The sequence below is a fragment of the Pagrus pagrus genome (genome assembly GCF_965226575.1).
Source record: "Pagrus pagrus genome assembly, chromosome: 6".
NCBI lineage: Eukaryota > Metazoa > Chordata > Actinopteri > Spariformes > Sparidae > Pagrus > Pagrus pagrus.
The window spans coordinates 8,471,975-8,490,211 of record NC_140190.1 but is presented as its reverse complement, the minus strand read 5'-3'; the positions used below and the strand labels follow the sequence as shown (position 1 = coordinate 8,490,211).

Genomic DNA, 18,237 nt, shown 5'->3' with positions numbered 1-18,237 from the left:
TGACAGGAAAAGCATTGTTCAGTTTTTAGCCGCGCTGCAGGTGTGGCTCGATGGGTGACAGCGACATTCCTCCCATGGTTGGCCCATGAAAACTCAAGAAGACGCTGTTGGTGGCACGATGACGAAGACCTGCTGACAGCTTATTTGAAAATGCACGTTAGACACTCCCAAACGACACTTCTTGCCTCAAGGTTTGCCATGACATCAGAGTAAAACAACAGTCAGCTTGATGTGTCGCAAAGTTGGATTTACCACAAAGACGGTGATGCAACCTGACGCTGAATCAGGTGACGTTAGCGCAGCTTTTAAAGCGTTGAACGGGTCCTCGTCACGGGGTCTGGACCCTCGGGGGGCTCCTCAGATAATATTCTGGAAGTTATCTTAAGTTTAGTTAAATACACATTAAGATAAACTTATTATTAATAAACTGAAAAGCAAAGTAACACAACACTGATTCCTCGTGCATCATGTGAGCGAACCACGTGTTACTGAAACCTATCGGCCGGTTATTTGTCATATATAATCCCAAATGTAGAATGTAGTATGCTACAACTCCTGCTGACTTGTTTATACGTGGCACCGTAGGCCTGCGTGTTATTGTAGGCTGTTTAATATATGAGAATTTGTTTTTTTGCAGTATATAGTAGCACCCTGCTACCTGTCTTTCTATCACCTAAGGGATGTTTGACCTGAAAACCAGCTACACTTTGTGTTAAGTGCTAATTAACAAGTGTTACGTCGCCATCACGCACGCAAAATCAACATCACATCAACATCATACCAGCATTTCACTACAGTTTTAATGTCACAAACATGTCGAGAAAACACACAACACACAGGCTGTGTGTTCCACCCGTTAGGGTTCGGTCACATGTGCAAAATTAGAGCAGCACATAAGCTAATTCACTGTTTTCCCACACATGGAGTTCAACTTTCCTGAACGTGGCAAATTTCACCCCTGCAGGCAATGATTATATGGCTGAATTTGCACGTGTGATCATACTCATACTCTGCTAACACACTTAAACTATCAGAATGTGGTAAACAAGGTAAATGTTAGTGTTTCAAAGTGGTGCTGTGCTCACGTACGACCTCACACGCTGTAGATGAGTGTTTTCTCTCTACAGGTGAGTCTGAAGATGATTTTTTTCCCAATGTTTTCTTTTTTTTCGTTATGAGCTCAGGTGTCAAATAAAAATTCAGCCAATTTGTTTCGGTTAGACACTCCCAAGTGGCAGTTCTTGCCTGAAGGTTTGTTGGGAAAGTGCCACGACATCAGCGTAAAACAAACATCAACTTGATGTGTCGCAAATTTGGATGATTTCACAAACACAGTAACGCAATCAGAACCTGATTCCTGCGCCACACACCTGTGAACCTAAATGCTCCTCACATATGGGTTAGAGTTTAAGACGCATTCAGGAAAGCCTGTAAATCCGACGTTCATTCATCTTTGCCAACAGAAAACAAAACACAAGAAGCTTTTTGGAAGGCAGTGACACAATGTGTGCTGTTTTATTACTGGATCTGTGACTTACTGTGCAACAGTATAGTGTCATATATTAAATGCTTTACACAACCTTTTTAAAAAAAATGTGAATGAGTTATGTGATGCTATGAACATTAGTGAGAAGCTTTTCCGTATATTCAACCGTTTTTAAAGCTCATAGAAGCAATAAGCCAGCATTGCTGCACGCCAATCCATACACAGTCAATTTACTCAGTTATCAGTGTTTCTGCATGCATTTGGGTTTGTTGTATTAAGGACATCCGTACGCACACACAATTAAAAGAAATGCACCAATGGTTATTACACCCACTCGAACAGACACACACATAAATCTAGACATTTCAGTGACGGTGTTAGAGACGCTCCTGACGCACGCTTTGAAGCGTGATGCTCTCAGACCCTTCGGGGGGGATGATGTGATTGACGTTCTCCCAAACAAGTGGAACAGACGGAGTCACGAGACGACTGAAAAACACCACCTTGTTCTTTGACGGACAAACAAACACGCCCGAGAATGTGAAGGACGATCGAACGGCGGGGACGATGGAGGAGAGGGGGGGCGGCGATTCCCCATCAGAGCAGGAGGTCTGTGACTGAGGGCAGCAGCTCGGCCAGCTCCGACTCGATGTTGGCCGTCTGAGTGACAGGGTTGCCACGGAGATCGAGCCGCTTCAGCTTGGGGCAGGAGGCCAGCGGCTGGAGATCTGCCAGTGTAGAGATTTCTGCGCATTTGGGTTAATGAAAAAGCTTTCCTGGTGATTACAACACCGGTAGCAAAAGTAGGCCCGACATGTCAAATGTGACACTGGGGTATTAATTAGTTTTCTCAAATATAAAACTTGGAACTGAAACTGTAATTAAAGTATAAACAAAAAAACAAATCAAAGCTGCAGTCATGACCTGCAAACTACATTAGCTCCTCCCGAGGGGGAGGTGAAGCATGACGGGGAGGGAGTGTGTTGTTAAGTGTCTCTTCCCGTCTTAATGATGCTGTTTGCTCTGTGAAATTGCGCCGCTGATTTTATTTACACAAAGTTTCAGGTGCAAACAAATTACGCATGCACGGCGCTGAAGAGTCTTGTTAACCGCCGCAATTTTCCAAACACCCTCACGCGCAGTGGCTCTTTTACATCACACCGCTCACACACCGTCAGCTGCTCGCGCTCTTTAGCGGGGTTTGTTTTGCAGGTTGGAGCTCATTCACACATCGCTTGAGTCACTGTGAGAAGAGAGGAGTGTGTGGATATAATATACACTGATGCTACAGGATTAAAGGGGCATTATGTAGCTTTGGAGAAGAAATTCAAACTCAGAATTTTCATATTTATAATATTAACGAGGTATTAACACAAACTCGGAAGTGTTTATTTTTCACATAGGCATAAAAATTAAATAAAAAACTACATAGTGCACCTTTAAAGGACTTCCTACAGAAAACAACCTCCTGATTATGAACTATTGATTTAAGGATACTGTTATTCTTCAAGAGGACTTCCTCCAGTTTGGGAAGGTGATACACTCCTTCCAGGCTTTCTATAGAGTTGTTATCAGCCTCCAAGACCTGAAAGCGTGAAGAAGTCGGTTTAATCATGTTGCAGAAGAAGAATTAAATCGATATATTTCATACTAATCTACCAATCGTGGGGCACAAAAGAAGAAGAAAAGATGGCCGTGTAGGACGGATAATTGGATTTGAATTGCAGCTTTATCACCTCCAGACACTGCAACATGGCGAACTGAGGAGGCAGCCGCTGCAGCTGATTAGAGGACAGGTTGATATGGGTTACCAATAACAGCTGATCCAGGTGGCATAAGGTGGTCAGGTTCTGATAGAAGAAGAAGAAAAAAAAAAAAAGGAGAAATGACTTTTCAGAAGTTTCCCACAAGGCAGACAGGAGATAAAACATTTCATGATAAGCAAATAAAATGTCTCTTCAGATTCTGAATCAACCTTATCAGAAATGCTGAAGACGCGCACTTCAGCGTACTCCATCTTCAAGATAGTGTTTTCAATCATAAACTTGCTGCACAGGTCGCTGTAATATGCACAGCGCATGGAGTCCACTTCCTGAGGGAGAAAACGAGAGCGTTCAGTCAGTGATCTGCCTCGTCTGTGTCCAACTCTGTGCATGGTCTGTACTCACCTTCAGCGTTTGAAAATGAGCAAGTGTCTCTTTTTCATATCCCAGAGGGTCCAGCGCCCTCATCAGGAGGATGATGGTCAGTAAGCACCCTGTGTTTGAACATCAAAACATCGTGATCAACAACAGCAGCAGCAGCAAACTTCAGTATTTATGTGAAGTGAGATGCAATGCAGTTGAAAGGCACTTACACTTATTGAGCGGCTCCAGTTCTTGTAGCTGGTTGCATGATTGAAGCTCCGACTGTAACACTGAAGTCTTCTCTACAGACAGTTCACTCCTGAAGAAGACAGCGCATCACTGAGTCTGCACTCCTTATAAAATCCCCACAATGTGCTGCCACCGTTACAAACACAATACCTGAAAAGTTCCTGATCCGTAGCGGAGTCCCGACACCAGCTCTCAGTCCGACCTTTGCAAGTCAAAAGTTCACAGTGTAAAGAAGCCGGAGGAAACGTTCATTAGAAACAGGCGATATGTAAAAGATGCACGATGTGTATCACCTGTGTACAGAGCGCAGTCTCTGTGCGTGTGTTTCTCAGTCCAGTGCACAGTCAGATTATGTTCATTAGTGATGTCGCTTATTGTTCCGGGAGGAAGAGCACAGATCTGAGCCCGTGTTAAGGTTTAAAAAAAAAACAACACAAAACAAAGACAACATGTCTGCGAATGAAGGAGGAAGAGTTTGATTCCAACATAAATTAGACACGTTTGAACGAAGCCCACCTGGGTCAACGTGTGAGTGTGCATAGTAAGTTCTCAGCTCATTTCCATGCCAGTACAGCAGAGTGTCCGAGCCGGGCGGTATGAATAAATATAACTTCCCTGGCAGAATGGCAAAATAGTCATTAAGTTCTGAAGCTCTAAACGGTTATGGGTCAAACATATTATTTCCTCTGTTTCCCGTGATAACGAGTTAAACTTGATTTGTTTTATCGAGATCAGGACTTATTTACTCATGATTAATTATCTCGGGAACAACAGCTGTTATTTTGTGATAATGACATAATTAACTTGTGATCTCGGGTAAACAAAGTTTGTTTTCTGGAGCTCTCGTCAAAATGATCTTGTTATTTTAGGGCAAAAACAGTTGATATCTGTTGTGTGTGATTTAATCCACTGAAACTGATCACATAAAATATGACCACTGACATTTGAAACTTCATCCAAAAACCACAATAAAACCCTCTGAATGTGAATAAAATCTCATTCACTACAACCGCACCACCTACTTCTCTTTATTTCACACATCTTTCAGGAATGAAGCCACCACGTTTCTTGCTACAGGAAGCTCAGCACTCCTGAAGCTGTGGGGAACTCATCAACAACAGCAGATTCCTCCTGCACAGATTCCTCCTACACTTGGTGTCCTCTGTGTCACTGTGCCCTGATAAGTTAGACAAGCTGAGAAAAAAAACCAAAACGCTACGACAGGATTTCCACTTCACGGCAACTTTACAAAAACATACCATTCCAGGACGCTGGAACGCTTCACAGGCTCAACCTGCAGCATCTTATCGGCACGAGGAGCGTGAAGAACGACGAGAACAGAATGTTAAACTAGGATCTCGTTCAAGCAGCAGCATCAACAATAACGTCAGTGGCAGCGACCAGCCAAAGGAAAAAGGATACCCAAACAGGACTGTGTTTAAAGCGCGGGTGGACGCTCTTCCACTCCACTCTCTGGGGCTGACCGTCGAGCACCAGCAGCAGGCCGACGGACTGCGCCTAACAGGACGGAGACAGGAAGAGAGGGAAGAGATACAAAGAAGTCTTCAGGTGTGATGTAGATGAGAAGTAGTGGATAAATGCAGAGGACAGGTTGGACAGGCACTGCTGTTTATCTGTAGCTGTAGGTATCTTATACATGTGTGCTGTGAATAGATAGCTTACATGTTTGTATCACTCAAAGGACTTTCTAGGAAAATAAACCTACTGAGGAGTATTGCAACACTATATCGATGACAGCTTGTCTACACAGGAGGTGTTTCTTCAGTCTTTGTCACGTGCTGATCGTGGGTCAGATAAGAGTCAGAGTCTATTTTTACACTTTTTACACACATAACTAAAGTGACTGTTAGTCACATGTGACCTAACTTTCTTTCTGGCACATTTACAAACAGCTCAGAGAAATCCTGCTGATTCGATCTTTCATGCGCTTTGAATGAGTGAGTGAGTGAGGTTCAGTCAGCTTTGCACAGAAATGGCTGGTAGAAATGTCCTTCAGAGGGAAACGTTTTACTTTTTATACTTTGAGTGCATTTCAGAGCCTGTACTTCTGACTTGAGTAGAGAAGTTGAATCACTGCTTCTATGTTTACCAGTCTTTTAAACACAACTATCTGCTCTTCTACTTTAGTAAACACTGTATGCACTTTTGACACCTCTGCATATTAAGTATGGTACGATAATTCATCTGGTAAAGGGCATTATGGTCTCCTGTGGCTTTCAAATAGTTAGGTTCATAACTGTCTATTTGCTTATTTTTAATCCATTATTTTATCTGTAACTACTTATTTGCCAATTTATCTCATCTCATCTCATCCTCTTGTCCGCTATGTCCCTATTGGGGTCGCGGGGTGTTCGCTTTTATCCCCCAGAGTACAGGCCAGAGTACACCCCTGGACGAGACGCCAGTTCATCCAGGGCCCTCTGATGGCAGAGGCTGCCTTGCAAGGTGCCAACTGCGCATCAGGAGCAATTTAGGGGTTCAGCATCTTGCTCAAGGATGCTTCGGCATGTAGCTCAGTTCCGCCCAGGGGAGCCGGGGTTCGAACCAGCGACCTTCTGGTGGCTGGTCACCTGCTCTACCCACTGAGCTACAGCCGCTTATTTGCCAAGTTATGCTTTTTTAAAATGTTAATAATGTCTTCTACCTATGCCTCTGTAAAGCACTGTGAATTGCACTATATAAAAAGTCTTGCCGAACGTAGTGTCATTCTTTTCATTGTGATAAAATCTAAAAAATAAAGAAAATAAAGAAAAGGTTGCAGTGTTTCTCATTTGTAGACATACGGTGTCAGTGAGATTAACTGCTGTGCTGAGTTGCGTGTTGGTAAAGAGAGTCATGTGTTTAGTGTTGAAAAAGTGAACTCAGAATAGAGAAATATGTGTGACCACAAGACTGCATGAATAAGAAAGCTCAGTTCCTTAAAGAAACAGTGAAACTGCTCACATTTACAGGCCGAGAGAAGGCGACGGCCACCAGCTCCTCGTCCCGACTGACATACACGCAGCTTATCATCTCCTCGCGTTCCGCTGTTAAAAAGAAGCAGCGTTCAGGTTGGTGCACCTCATGTTTGAGCAGAGCAAACAGCTGCATGCACAGAAAAGCCAGTACGACATACCTCTGCCTAGCAACCAGCGATAGTAGAACCAGGCACTCTGGTCGTTGGGGTCAGTGAAGAAAGCATTCTGTACAAGCTCATATTCTGAAACAACAAATGGGTTTATTCAGAAATTAAATGTGGTAAGTTGCACATGGGACTATTACCGTGATGCAGCCATTGTAAAGCCTGAGACTGCCCCCTGTCTGTCGCTACCAAATACTGCTGACTACACAAGTTCACCTTTGAGGAGTTGCTCCTCACAGACGCGATGAGAGTGGGTTTGCGGAGAGGGTGGAGGGGAGGACCGGGGAGGCTCGCGGCAAGGCGACGGGGGCTCAGGAGACTCTGGGTGGAGCAGCGGCAACAAGGTGCTGCGATAGTGCCAGCTGGAGTAGTTGGAGAAGTTGGAGCCAATGAGACGATCAGTGAAGGCCAGCTCCTGATCTACGGGCACACCAGACATCTTCACAACCATCCGGCGGTAATCCCAGCAGTGGACTGGTGGAGACGATGTGAGACACGGAGGGAAACAGCGTGGTGACACACACAGAAAAAATTCTGAATCTTTACAGTTATGGTAGTTCCTCTTTTTCATTACTCACAGTTGCGGTCATCCAGGCTGAGGCAGCGATCACACAGGCTCAGTTCCCTGGCCCAGTCTGGTCGAGGCAAGCGGGCTGAGACCCAGCCTCGGTGGTGCCAGCTGCCGTAGGACTTTGGGTTCACCTTCAGGCAAGACTCCAGAAATGACAGCTCGGCTATGTAAACCTTTTGAATCTCATCCTCGTCCCTGGAGCAGATATCGAGAAACAAGAACATAATTGTCCTCTCCTATTTCAGCTGACAATCAAAAACTGTAATACTGAAAATCTAAAGTTGATGAAAGAACTGCTCATGATCTCACTTCACAGTCTCCAGGTGCATCAGGATCTCTCTTCTGTAGTTCCAGAGGGTTGCAAAGTCAGGATTGGATGAAAGGAGCTGCTGGGTGAGCTGGAGAGCCTCATCATCGCAAATACCCTCCTTCCTCTGTCATGTAGGGCAAAGAGAGAGGTGTGAGGCGATTACCCAGAGCGGAAAATCGGCAGACAGAGGAACAGGTCAAGTGATAAATAGGCACGGCTTAGTCACTGAAACTGTTCAACAAGCACTAAGCTTGACATTTTAATACTGCAAAGGGGCCTCGAAGACATAAACAATAATGGAATATACATATATACGGCTAATTTGGGTAATCACAAGGGCAGGGTAATCAAAAGTTACTCAAACAGGACAAGTGAGCGCATTTGATGGGGGCTATTTTCAACATCTTTACTGTTGGGTTCTGTCTTTTCGTGATTATCTTTAAAAGAAGACGAACATAGACCAATCACCAGCCTCATTATGTCAAATCTACGGTGAAATGCGTCTTTCAAGATAACCTTCGAAAAGCAGGCATCTCGTGCAGCCACGTATATCTTCAGTTTCTTCTCTCGCTCCTTCCTCTTCTCCTCCTCCTGCTGGGCTGTGGATTTCAGCTTCACTCTTCCATGCTGTCATAAGCCAAAAAAAGGGAGGGTGGGGGTAAGGTACGTGATGTTAACGGTGCTGGTAAAAGCAAAGTATGAATAATTGATTCCTTCTGCACTACGAAGGCTGTATAAAGCCGTCAATATGCCTACATTTCAAGAGGAGATGAGTGAATGTTAAAACTCTTACCATCCTTCCTGTTTGTGATGGAGACTTGCCAGAAATAAACCTGTTTATAGTGGAAAATGAGGGGTGATATTGAGGGTTAAGCTAGGCCTGGGAAACGTTTCCACAGTCGCATTCAGAGCTGACAGACAGGCACAAAAGTTATGACAAATCAATATCATCAGCTCAGCCTTTAGCTGGTCCTCGGTGTGTACATATTCAGCCATCAGCAGGTTCAAACACTGAACACAAACAGCCTCAAGTCTGAAGTTAGCTTGCTAATTAGCTCCGATGTCACTCAACAACACTCATTCAAAGCAGCACAGAATAACAGCAAGCTGCGACACAAAATACACGTTCATCACAGATAGACGCTGAGCGCCACGTTGCACATACCGTAACACACCCGGCTGTGTTTGTACTTGGCTTGTCGTGTTGTTTTCAGAGAGCAGTTTGATTTGTCATGTCACTATCAGGATTTCCAACGACTACAATGTTTCACTTCCGTCTCGTCAAAGTGACGTCACGGTCAGGGTGCCTGGTCTGAGCGCGGTGTTTTGCAGCCCTCTCGTGGAGGAAACCGCGAGCAGCAGCGCGGAGAAGCTGGACTGAGCGACGAGGCAGAGAGTTAAAGGTACACGGACACAAAGTGGACAGACAGACTTTCACTCCGGAGACACCCGGCGGCGTCTCTGACTCAGTTTTGACTCCAAACTAATGCCGAATTGTATCACTACATAGGCCACATAGGACTCACCTCTTTCCATTGGATTTTTACTGCTTCTTCTATTTTATATGAATATCTATTATGAAAATTCAGCTTTTATTTGATATAGCTTCCATCTCATGTGACTCAGTGACTCCAAACCAATGCCGAATTGTATCACTACATAGGCCACATAGGACTCACCTCTTTCCATTGGATTTTTACTGCTTCTTCTATTTTATATGAATATCTATTATGAAAATTCAGCTTTTATTTGATATAGCTTCCATGTCATGTGACCCAGTGACTCCAAACCAATGCCGAATTTTATTACTAAATGGGAAAAATAAGACACACTGGTTTTGTTACATTTGATTGCTTCTTCTATTTTATATAAATATTTATTATGAAAATTCAGCTTTTATTTTCAATAGCTTCCACGTCATGTGACCCAGCAACTCCAAACCAATGCCGAATTGTATTACTACACAGGACAAATAAGACACATTTTGTTGTATTACATTTTACTGCATTTTCTATTTTATATGAATATTTGTTATGAAAATTCAGCTTTTATTTGATATAGCTTCCATGTCATGTGACCCAGCGACTCCAAACTAATGCCGAATTTTATTACTAAATGAGAAAAATAAGACACACTGTTTTTCTTACACTTGACTGCTTCTTCTATTTTATATGAATATTTATTATGAAAATTCAGCTTTTATTTTCAGTAGCTTCCATGTCATGTGACCCAGCGACTCCAAACTAATGCCGAATTTTATTACTAAATGGGGAAAATAAGACACACCTGGTTTTATTACATTTTACTGCTTTTTCTATTGCATATGAATATTTATTATGAAAATTCAGCTTTTATTTGATATAGATTCCATGTCATGTGACCCAGTGACTCCAACCCAATGCCGAATTGTATCACTACACAGGTCACATAGGACTCACCTCTTTTTATTGGATTTTACTGCTTCCTCTATTTTTTATGAACATTTATTATGAAATTCCAGCATTTGTTTTCAATAGCTTCCATGTCATGTGACCCAGTGACTCCAAACCAATGCCGAATTGTCGGCAGGCCACAAAGGACTCACCTCTTTTGATTAAATTTTAATGTTACAAAAACAGATGTGGCCTGTGTAGTAAGTTGTGTTGGGTTATGGAGCTTTTTGCAGTAAATAGCCGCCTGCTGCTGGGCATGGTTGCTGGAAGTGTGAGACTGAACCAAACAGTACATTTGTGAGCTGTAATGCTGAAACACTCCATACATTAAAGGGGAACTGCAGTCATGTAGTCATTTAGAGATTAATGAGTTCATATAAAATACTTACTGGTTCCTACTGGTACCTAGTTGTAAGTGGAACAAGGAAGTAACTTTTGATAAAAGAAGAAATACATTATATTTGAAGTATTTTGTAAGTCCTAGGTGCCTCCAAAGTACAATACCTTGTACAATACCTACCTACATAATGTAATTGTGTCTCACACTTATGATATGCCAAATACATACATACATCAGACATAAATCCCTGGAGTGTGGGTGTAGCTTGGCTGCCAGAGAACCTGTGAAAAAAGACAGCAACTGCCATGAGGAAAAGGCAAAACACAGCATGTTTTTATTGCACTTCGTCTATTGCACACAGTAACACTTGAGATATGTTATAACAAGGTACCACACACAGTATTGTGATTAAACACCTGTCTTGCTGTAAAAAAACGAACACAGCTTTGACTCCTGGAAGAAGTAAAGCCACTCCACTCTGCAGAATACAAATACAGTGAGACAGTTTCCTGATTGTCTTCCCTTCACCTTTAATTGCTTGAAATGATCAGCATAACAGAAAAATTGTGTACAAATTGGTTGAGAATGAGACATCTTTGCTATTGCAATCAGATCCAGAAATGTCATACAGACATATTGTGAAATATATGTATTGTTGAGAGGACAGGGATAAACAATTTCACATAAATAGAAGGGGAATAATAGTATTATAAGGTGTAATACATTGTCCCCTCTAACTACAGCCCCTAAAATAACAACAGAACTACAGCAACACTTCACATAGTGAATAATCTTAAATAACAGGATTGACTTCCACCTATTGTTATATGACATTATTATTTTCTTTACTTTTTTTATACGTCGAGTCATTCAGGAATATCAGCCTCTGCGTCTAAGTCTAAGTTGTCTTGTGGTAGCACAGATCCGTATCCCGACGTCTGAGAGAAGTTGAGGGTCAGCTGGTTCTCCACGTTTCTTGTGAGCTGCATTGAGGACAGCCAGCGCAGAACATTATCAATGGGGGCGGACGACTGGTTCAATGGTCGCCTTCTTTCTGACAAAGAGTTGATGAACGGCGCTGGATTGTCTCCCTTCACTGTAAATAAAACACAGTTTGAATGTGACGTCAAACACAGTGCTATTGCGAATGCTCAGAATTACGATACCGTTTTTTACTTACAGTCTGGGAGTATGAAGCCCATGCTGTTGCTCAGATGATCTGAGGATCTCATTATGTCCTTATTCAGCTTCTCAATATGCCGGCTGATTTTTGCGTCTATGTTGTCCTCCGTCTCCTTTCCACCTTTCTTCTTCTGACCAATACCCTTGGCTTTGATTTTGGTCATGTCAGCAACTAACAATGTGTCATGAGAACAACACATTAAAACAAATGGGTTTGTACTGTATATTATAACGGAATAAAACAATTAAATCGGCCACATCTCAGCGTTATACTCACTCAGTGACTTCGGTTTAGTGCTCGTCGCATTTGCCCTGATATCATCTTGCAGATCGAAGAGTATTTCCCTGAAGCCCATCATCAGCTCCAGCTCTCTCCTCCGGTACTCCTCCTCCACTCGCGGCTTCAGCACATGTTTGATCTGCCACCTCCTGAACTTCTCTTCAATTCTCACATGGCTGTTTGTGTCAGGGCTGAACAGCCGTCCGTTGTTCCCTGCCACCATTTCCTCTATCTTCTCAAACAGCTCGGTGACCTGACTCATATCAGCTTTCCTCATATTGGTTATGACATGGTATTTGTTCTCACACTTGTCTACCAACCAGTGCAGAGCGCTGTGCTCCCTCTCAATGTGATCCTCAATGGATTCATCTGCTAGTTTGTCTCCATATGTGAACAAAACCATGGTATTTTTCCAGATGCTGGCATCAAAGAGGCTCATGTGTTCCTCCAGGGCGACCTGTTGAGCTTCTCCGAACGTCAGGTCCAAGGGCACAACCAGCAGAACAGCATGAACCCCTAATGGGCTCTCCAACAGACCTTGGACCATTTCTTTGTCTATCTCTTGATTCCAGTAAGAGGACTTCTTCCACCAGCCCGGGGTGTCGATCACTGTGATCGATCTGCCAGCAACTTCCCCCTTCTCTACCTGACAGTTCATAGTCTCACAGGTGGCGAACACATCTTTACGGAGGAGAGTATTTCCTGTTGCACTCTTTCCAGATGTCTTCTGACCGAGCATCGCTATCCTCAGCTCCTTTAATTCATTGCTGGAACCTGAGAAGAAAACAACGGTCATCTTAGAGTGAGAGACCACATGACATCCTTGGACACAATACTAATGACCGGCTGGGTGATTTCATAACTCTATACTATTATAGTTTATAGTTGTGTTTACAGAACATCAAAAGCAGCTACACAAGCTGTTGCAGTAGTAGATAGACTAACGAAGATAGAGAACAAGTCATCAGACATGATAATACTGAACTTAATCCCTTGGTTGAATCTTGGGCAGGAAAGGCGGACTCCAGATTGCAACTACATCGAAGCGTATTGCTGAAAAATATGCTGGCTAGCAAAAATAGAGTGTTGTAATAACTGTGAGAATTATAATTAGTGTCCGAACTATACTGCATTTTTTAGGCAGATGTCGTTAAAAATATTTGAGCTTTAGAAAGGATGGTCGTCTGCATAGGGCCATTTAGCACTAGGTAATGCAAAGATCAAACATCGCTGACAAGACTGAACATTATGAGCTTCGTAGTAACTGCAGTGCTGGTGCATTTGTATTGTATTTCTGTAATTTTCTCCACCCCCGGTATCTATTGACTCCCAGACTGTGGAACTAGCTCTGACAATGCAAGACTTTTGTGCTTGTGACGCTAATGCTAGATGACTGAACCTTACCGCTGCGGGCTTTTCTTTTGGCCTTGACTTGACTTTCCCTCAGTCTTGCTCCTTCTTCCACTCTTCGTCTTTTCTCTTCAATGGTCAGAAATATCTTCTCATCTGGGGCAAAATGGTCCCAATCATTTCCAGCCACAGTCTCTGTGATTTTCTCCAGCAGCTCTGTGACTTGAGTACCATCATCTGTGTTCTTGTTATCCATGACATGATATCTGTTTCCACATCGTTCGACCAGGGACTGCATGGCCTCCCCCTCTCCATCGATGTACTGCTCTATGGTGTTTGAGCCCAGCCAGTCTCCCCTGGTGAAGACTACAACAGTGTGTCTCCACACTTCTTCTCCGAGAAGCTCCATGTGTGTTGTCACTGCATCCAAGTGTTTGGCATTGAAAGATGCATCTGCATCTATCACCAGCAGGAAGACGTGAGGCCCAGGGGGGCACAGAAACATGCTGCGCTTCACTTCCTCTTTGATCGCTTCAGGGGTGTCGTACACGGGGAAGCCTTTCCACCAACCTGGTGTGTCAACAAGAGTTACTTCAGTTTTACCCACAAAACCCTGCCGGGCCACAGAGTGTGCCGTTCTCCTCCCATCTTCTGGCTCTTTGATTCCCAGGATGGTGTTCCCTACTGAGGTTTTCCCAACGCCCCGGCTTCCCAAGAGGATCATTTGGAGTTTTTGAAGACTTTTCATCGACTCTGTTGAAAAAACAAAGCTTCATTAGTCAAACTGAACTTACCAAACTACCCATGAGCCTAAATAGACTCATTTCCTTGCCTTCCTTCCTCTCATGTCTGTAAACCTAATATGTAGGTTAGCTGGATCCAACAGGCAGTTAGCTTAGCATTAAGAATTGAAACAAGAGGAAAAGGTTAGTTTGGGTCTCTATCCAAAGGTAACGAAATTCTTCCAGCACCTCAAAAGCCCACTTATTAGGCAGTTGTGTCTCGTTTGTTTAATCTATTGAAAGATTTTGTCGATAACATTTTTATGTAGACAAATCATTTTTAGAAAATAAAAATCAACAGTCTTGGTAGTTACCAGTTTGCTGGAAAATAATGTAAAATTGACTGATTTCTACAGTATACGCCCAGCATACAGCACTGCCTAACATTAGCTAGCTAGCAATTGCAACCTTAACGTTAGCTAGCTTTAGCAACGATAACATTAGCTAGCTAGCCTTAGCAACCTTAGGTAGTGCAACAAACTGGCAACCACTTGAGGGGGCAGATGATTCGAGCACATGAATACAAGGGCGAGGAGGAGGGCGATGTGACGCCACATTTAGTGGCTGGATGTTATCAATAACACCTTTAATCCATAAACCAATGTGGAGAAATTACAATTTGTAGTTTACGGGGGGATTGTTGGCTGGGACCAGTTGCCAGGCAACCTGTCTCCAGGAAGCTACTTTTCTTTTGGTGATTTGCTTTTGCTTTGACACACCAAGCTACTTGTTTTGCCTTGTTTCTATTCTTTATGCTTCGCTGGACGCTTCGTGTTTACCATACAGACATGAGAGTTGGTGGTTTTATCATCCTGATCTAACTCTTGGCATGAAGGCAAATGAGGGTATTTTCCAAAATGTTAAACCATCCCTCTCGAGGTCCAGGAATTAGGAGGATTTACGAGCAGAAATAGAATATGATATTTTATTGTAATATTATATTATACTATATATATATAACACAATATAGAATAGAATATATATAATATATGATGCTTTCAGTAGTGTTTAATCACCTGAGACTAAAAATCTTTGTGTTTTTGTGAGCTCCCTTCGAATCATGTTGCACCTAATCTCTAAGTGTTTGAGTGCTCCTGCTGTGACATTCACCTGTAATGACTGTTTTCATGTGTTGTCTTTGTTCCTCTGCCCTCCTTCGTCTATCTTCAGCCTTTTTGGCCACTTCTCGCTGCTTCTCTTCAATGATGTTAAACGTCTGTCCGTCTACCTGGTAGTAGCTGCCATTGTTGCGCCACACCATCTCATCAATCTTCTCCAGCAGCTGTGTCACCTGAGACGAGTCACTCTTCTCCTTGTTATTAAACACGTGGTACCTGTGCCTGCATTTATCTACCAACCACTTGAGTGCGTCTCCCTCGCTCTCAATGTGCTGCTCTGTCGTCTTCTCCCCGAGGACATCCCCACAAGTGAACAGCACCATGGTGTATCTCCAAGCCTGCTCCCCCAGGAGCCTCATGTGCTGCTCCACAGTCCTCCTCTGCTCCCCAGAGAAGGCACAGTCTATGGGGATGACGAGGAGGAAAGCGTTCGGCCCGGGCGGACACTTTGACGCATTGAGTTTAAATGTTTGCTTGTCCCTCTCTGGGATCTCAGTGAGGGAGAGGGAGCTTTTCCATCCTGGAGCATCGACCACGATGAGCTTCCTGCCCTCCACCTCTTTATGTCTCACTTCAGACTGGGCTGTTCGGGTTCGGCCACACTCAAACCTGTCCTCTCCCAGTAAGGTGTTGCCAGAGGAGCTCTTGCCAGCCCATCTCCCCCCAATAAGGACGAGTCTGGTCTCCGATGGGCGGATGCTGTCTTTGTCTCCTGGAAGACAAAAGAACACACGACTGTCTCACTGACTTTCTGGATCAGTTATGAAGGAATAGAGAGTGACAGTTTCACCAAAATGTCATCTTTTCATTTACGTTGTGAATCAGCTTCATCGGCTTGATGATAATGTGTTTTGTCATCGAACTGGCGGAGAAACTCTCATAAGAAGGAAGTCAGCACATTTCCATATACTGAGGAGGAGAACGAGGTTATCAAGGTTATCCCGCTGGGTGTGTGCTGCTTTAGATGACTGACAGAAGAGCGACGCTCTGGTAAACTTGTGCTCGTGTTGTTCCTCTGGGGTTTTATGGCAGAGTTATTTTTGACTTTTTTTTTAATCCCTTTCATTCGAGAGACAGTGTCTGAATAACAACAGTACTGTGAGACAAAACTGAACAAGGGAAGAATTTTTAGAATGACCCCGAGCTAAAACAAATCATTTCGAGGCGGTGTTAAAAGAAGCTACTGTACACGGAAATAAAAAAAAGATCAACAGACTCATCTGAGAGTGACTCATCACCTCCTGTTGTCACTCGTGCTGTGTGCTTCTGGTAAAAATATGCAAACAAGACAAAAAATAAATTGCGTGACTGGAGAAAATTGAAATACTTGTGTGATGCAGCAAACTTTTTGGTGGATATATTACTTTACTTGTTTGTAGGCGATTCACTTCTATGTTTGGAGACAGCACAGCTTTATACAATTGAATACACATTTAAGTATTGCAATAAAGAATTAAACATGAGTACAGGTTTGTTGCTCAATTAGCCAGGATTTGGTTGCCAATTTAAAGGTGATGACGATTTTAAGGGCTCAGGCAGTGAGCTCCAGAGCTTCTGTCTGAGCCAAGGGTGTTTTGCACAATGTAACTTCACAAGTGCCACTTGAAGCTGCTCTGATGGATCGACTGCAGCTCTGTTATCTCTGGATGGATTTGCAGAGGGGCTCAGGAGCAAGTCCAAGTTTGACATGATTAAAATCAATGAAGTTCCCCAAAACTCAACATATTTTATTTACTTAAAATGTGCCAATGATGATTCCTTTCTTTGCTTTTCATCCAAGACTTTCAAGGCCCAGTTGTAAAGACACTCATACTGATTTACATGCCGACTAATAGCATTGGCTTGCACAGAAATCTAGAGGTGTTTCTGTGGATGACTCCATGTTTACACAAAACAATTGGGGTGGAGTTTTTACAGGTAAAGAAGTTGATTGTTTAATTAAGATGACGGGAATCAAATGTGTGTGTGTCTTTACTGGCAGAGCAGAAATCAGGTCCAACTGGTTTGTATGTAAACAGTTTGCAGGTTACATTCTCTCACAGTGTTTTCCTGTAAATACATACCAAGACTGCCGGTGGTTATTTTTACAGCAACTGACATTCAATTAAAATGTTAGGAATGACCGAGGTGGGGCAAAAGCGTTTGTGCATGCTGCTCACCGTCACTGGATCAGGCTGATTTCACTTCAAAAGATCTGCATGTTACACCAAATTATTTTTTAAAACATATCAAGTGCTTGTTACTAATATGGTACTTAAGCTTTGCATCTTGAAGCAGGTTAAATTATGCACTTATCTATTTATTGCACAAGAAATAGAGAACAAAAAACAACCAAAAAATAGCAATGGATATAACAAAGTAAGACAGAACCGAACAAAAGTCCAAAGTCCACGGGACCAAAATCAAGTAAGGTATTGAAGAGGCCAAAAACAGTGACCAGAGACCAGACAGGCCTCAAGAAACCATTTCTTTAAAGCAAGGAGGACATTTCCACCTTATCTATTTATCTTCCACATAGCTTGCAGGATTTACTCACCAAGATCATGCTCCATTTTCTCTGGTCCTCTCTTAGTTGATTAACGACCAGCTGAACCCCTCCAGACGGCTCTGCAGAGGTCAGTGGCTGAAGTCTATCCTCAGGTAAAAATGTTTTAAGAGAACATGTGTTCAGGCAGATTTTTACAGCCAGTCTGCAGAGCAACGGCTGTTGGCTATGAGACAACAAAGCACTGTGACTATGAGGCATTCTCATAATACATAATAGATCCGGCCTAACTGGTTTTGGGCTGGCTTGGTTCAACTTGATCTTTACACTGGCACGCACTCAACAAAAGAAAACATGTTTTCAAAACCTGCATGACTCACACAG

At 43.1% G+C, this 18,237-nt stretch overlaps 2 protein-coding genes across 2 annotated transcripts; both read right to left on the bottom strand.

The window, feature by feature from the left end:
- Positions 1-782: 782 nt before the first annotated feature.
- On the bottom strand, positions 783-9,159 carry rabggta (Rab geranylgeranyltransferase subunit alpha). Its single transcript, XM_084355188.1, has 17 exons — positions 9,050-9,159; positions 8,678-8,717; positions 8,401-8,511; positions 7,884-8,008; positions 7,582-7,769; positions 7,220-7,477; positions 6,998-7,081; positions 6,826-6,908; positions 5,284-5,379; positions 4,155-4,260; positions 4,012-4,063; positions 3,843-3,931; positions 3,655-3,743; positions 3,462-3,578; positions 3,223-3,336; positions 2,984-3,071; positions 783-2,232 (listed from the first exon to the last, which is right to left on the bottom strand). Exons 2-17 carry the CDS (start codon positions 8,678-8,680, stop codon positions 2,084-2,086), a joined length of 1,752 nt encoding a protein of 583 aa, XP_084211314.1. The 5' UTR covers positions 8,681-8,717; positions 9,050-9,159; the 3' UTR covers positions 783-2,083.
- Positions 9,160-10,962: 1,803 nt separating this feature from the next.
- On the bottom strand, positions 10,963-17,969 carry LOC311258555 (GTPase IMAP family member 8-like). Its single transcript, XM_084354892.1, has 6 exons — positions 17,905-17,969; positions 15,361-16,080; positions 13,523-14,221; positions 12,116-12,892; positions 11,837-12,010; positions 10,963-11,752 (listed from the first exon to the last, which is right to left on the bottom strand). Exons 1-6 carry the CDS (start codon positions 17,918-17,920, stop codon positions 11,523-11,525), a joined length of 2,616 nt encoding a protein of 871 aa, XP_084211018.1. The 5' UTR covers positions 17,921-17,969; the 3' UTR covers positions 10,963-11,522.
- Between the last annotated feature and the right edge of the window lie 268 nt (positions 17,970-18,237).

What these genes read in the sequence shown, in the direction of transcription:
- rabggta (XM_084355188.1), bottom strand. An exon ending in TGAGGAGCAACTCCTCAAAG is followed by an intron (nt 7,082 to 7,219) that starts GTGAACTTGTGT and finishes TTGTTGTTTCAG; the next exon opens with AATATGAGCTTGTACAGAAT. An exon ending in TTAAACACAGTCCTGTTTGG is followed by an intron (nt 4,261 to 5,283) that starts GTATCCTTTTTC and finishes ACACGGGCTCAG; the next exon opens with ATCTGTGCTCTTCCTCCCGG.
- LOC311258555 (XM_084354892.1), bottom strand. An exon ending in CATGAAAACAGTCATTACAG is followed by an intron (nt 14,222 to 15,360) that starts GTGAATGTCACA and finishes TTTTTTCAACAG; the next exon opens with AGTCGATGAAAAGTCTTCAA. An exon ending in GGGCTTCATACTCCCAGACT is followed by an intron (nt 11,753 to 11,836) that starts GTAAGTAAAAAA and finishes TTTTATTTACAG; the next exon opens with TGAAGGGAGACAATCCAGCG.